At 31.9% G+C, this 830-nt stretch overlaps 1 protein-coding gene across 2 annotated transcripts in view; it reads left to right on the forward strand.

The window, feature by feature from the left end:
- Positions 1-830, forward strand: part of LOC106475773 (2-amino-3-carboxymuconate-6-semialdehyde decarboxylase-like) — a 19,729-nt gene that overhangs the window by 10,615 nt on the left and 8,284 nt on the right. Inside the window, exons 4-5 of one of the 2 annotated variants that reach the window (XM_022379814.1) lie at positions 422-483; positions 658-721. In XM_022379814.1, the coding sequence (XP_022235522.1) occupies positions 422-483; positions 658-721 (126 nt within the window). Of the gene's footprint in view, positions 1-421; positions 548-657; positions 722-830 lie in introns of both variants that reach the window. The other variant, XM_013936449.2, reaches the window with a different exon arrangement.

Below are 830 nucleotides of genomic sequence, written 5' to 3' on the forward strand. Positions count from 1 at the left end.
GACTTGTATATACTACCATGGAAAACATTCAAACTTCAGTAATAAACACTTGTATATACTACCATGGAAAACTTTCATACTTCAGTAATAAACAGTTGTATATACTACCATGGAAAACATTCATACTTCAGTAATAAACACTTGTATATACTACCAGTTGCTCAGTGGTAAATTTGAAGATTCATAACACTGGAATGTTGTGTTTCATCCCCATGACAACAACAGTAAGATATCAAAGCAGTTATGAAAGAAACTTCAGGATATATTCAATATTTGTAGAAACTTTACAAGTTACAACTCGATTAAGCCACTTTATGCAGGGTTATAATGTTTTTATCCTTTTCTTAGCAAAGTTAACTGAATTGTATAGGTACCAAATAATTGGTACTTCTGTATTTTAACAACTTCATTTTTTGTTCAGGTTCGACCTGATTTGTGTGCCACTGACAATGATAAGCCACCAGTCAACTACTTGGGAAGAATTTATGCCGACTCTTTAGTACATAGTAATGAGGCTCTGAAGCTAATCATGAACGTTCTGGGAGAGGTAATAAAATAAGTCTTAAGATCAATTGACTATTATAACCTCTAATTAAGCCTTTTTTGATGATTAAGCCTATCAGGACAAACAAACAGTATTAGCAAAATTAGATAAATTTATGCCGACTCTTTAGTACATAGTAATGAGGCTCTGAAGCTAATCATGAACGTTCTGGGAGAGGTAATAAAATAAGTCTTAAGATCAATTGACTATTATAACCTGTAATTAAGCCTTTTTTGATGATTAAGCCTATCAGGACAAACAAACAGTATTAGCAAAATTAGATAAA

This window comes from Limulus polyphemus, unplaced genomic scaffold (genome assembly GCF_000517525.1).
Source record: "Limulus polyphemus unplaced genomic scaffold, Limulus_polyphemus-2.1.2 Scaffold9147, whole genome shotgun sequence".
Classification (NCBI taxonomy): domain Eukaryota; kingdom Metazoa; phylum Arthropoda; class Merostomata; order Xiphosura; family Limulidae; genus Limulus; species Limulus polyphemus.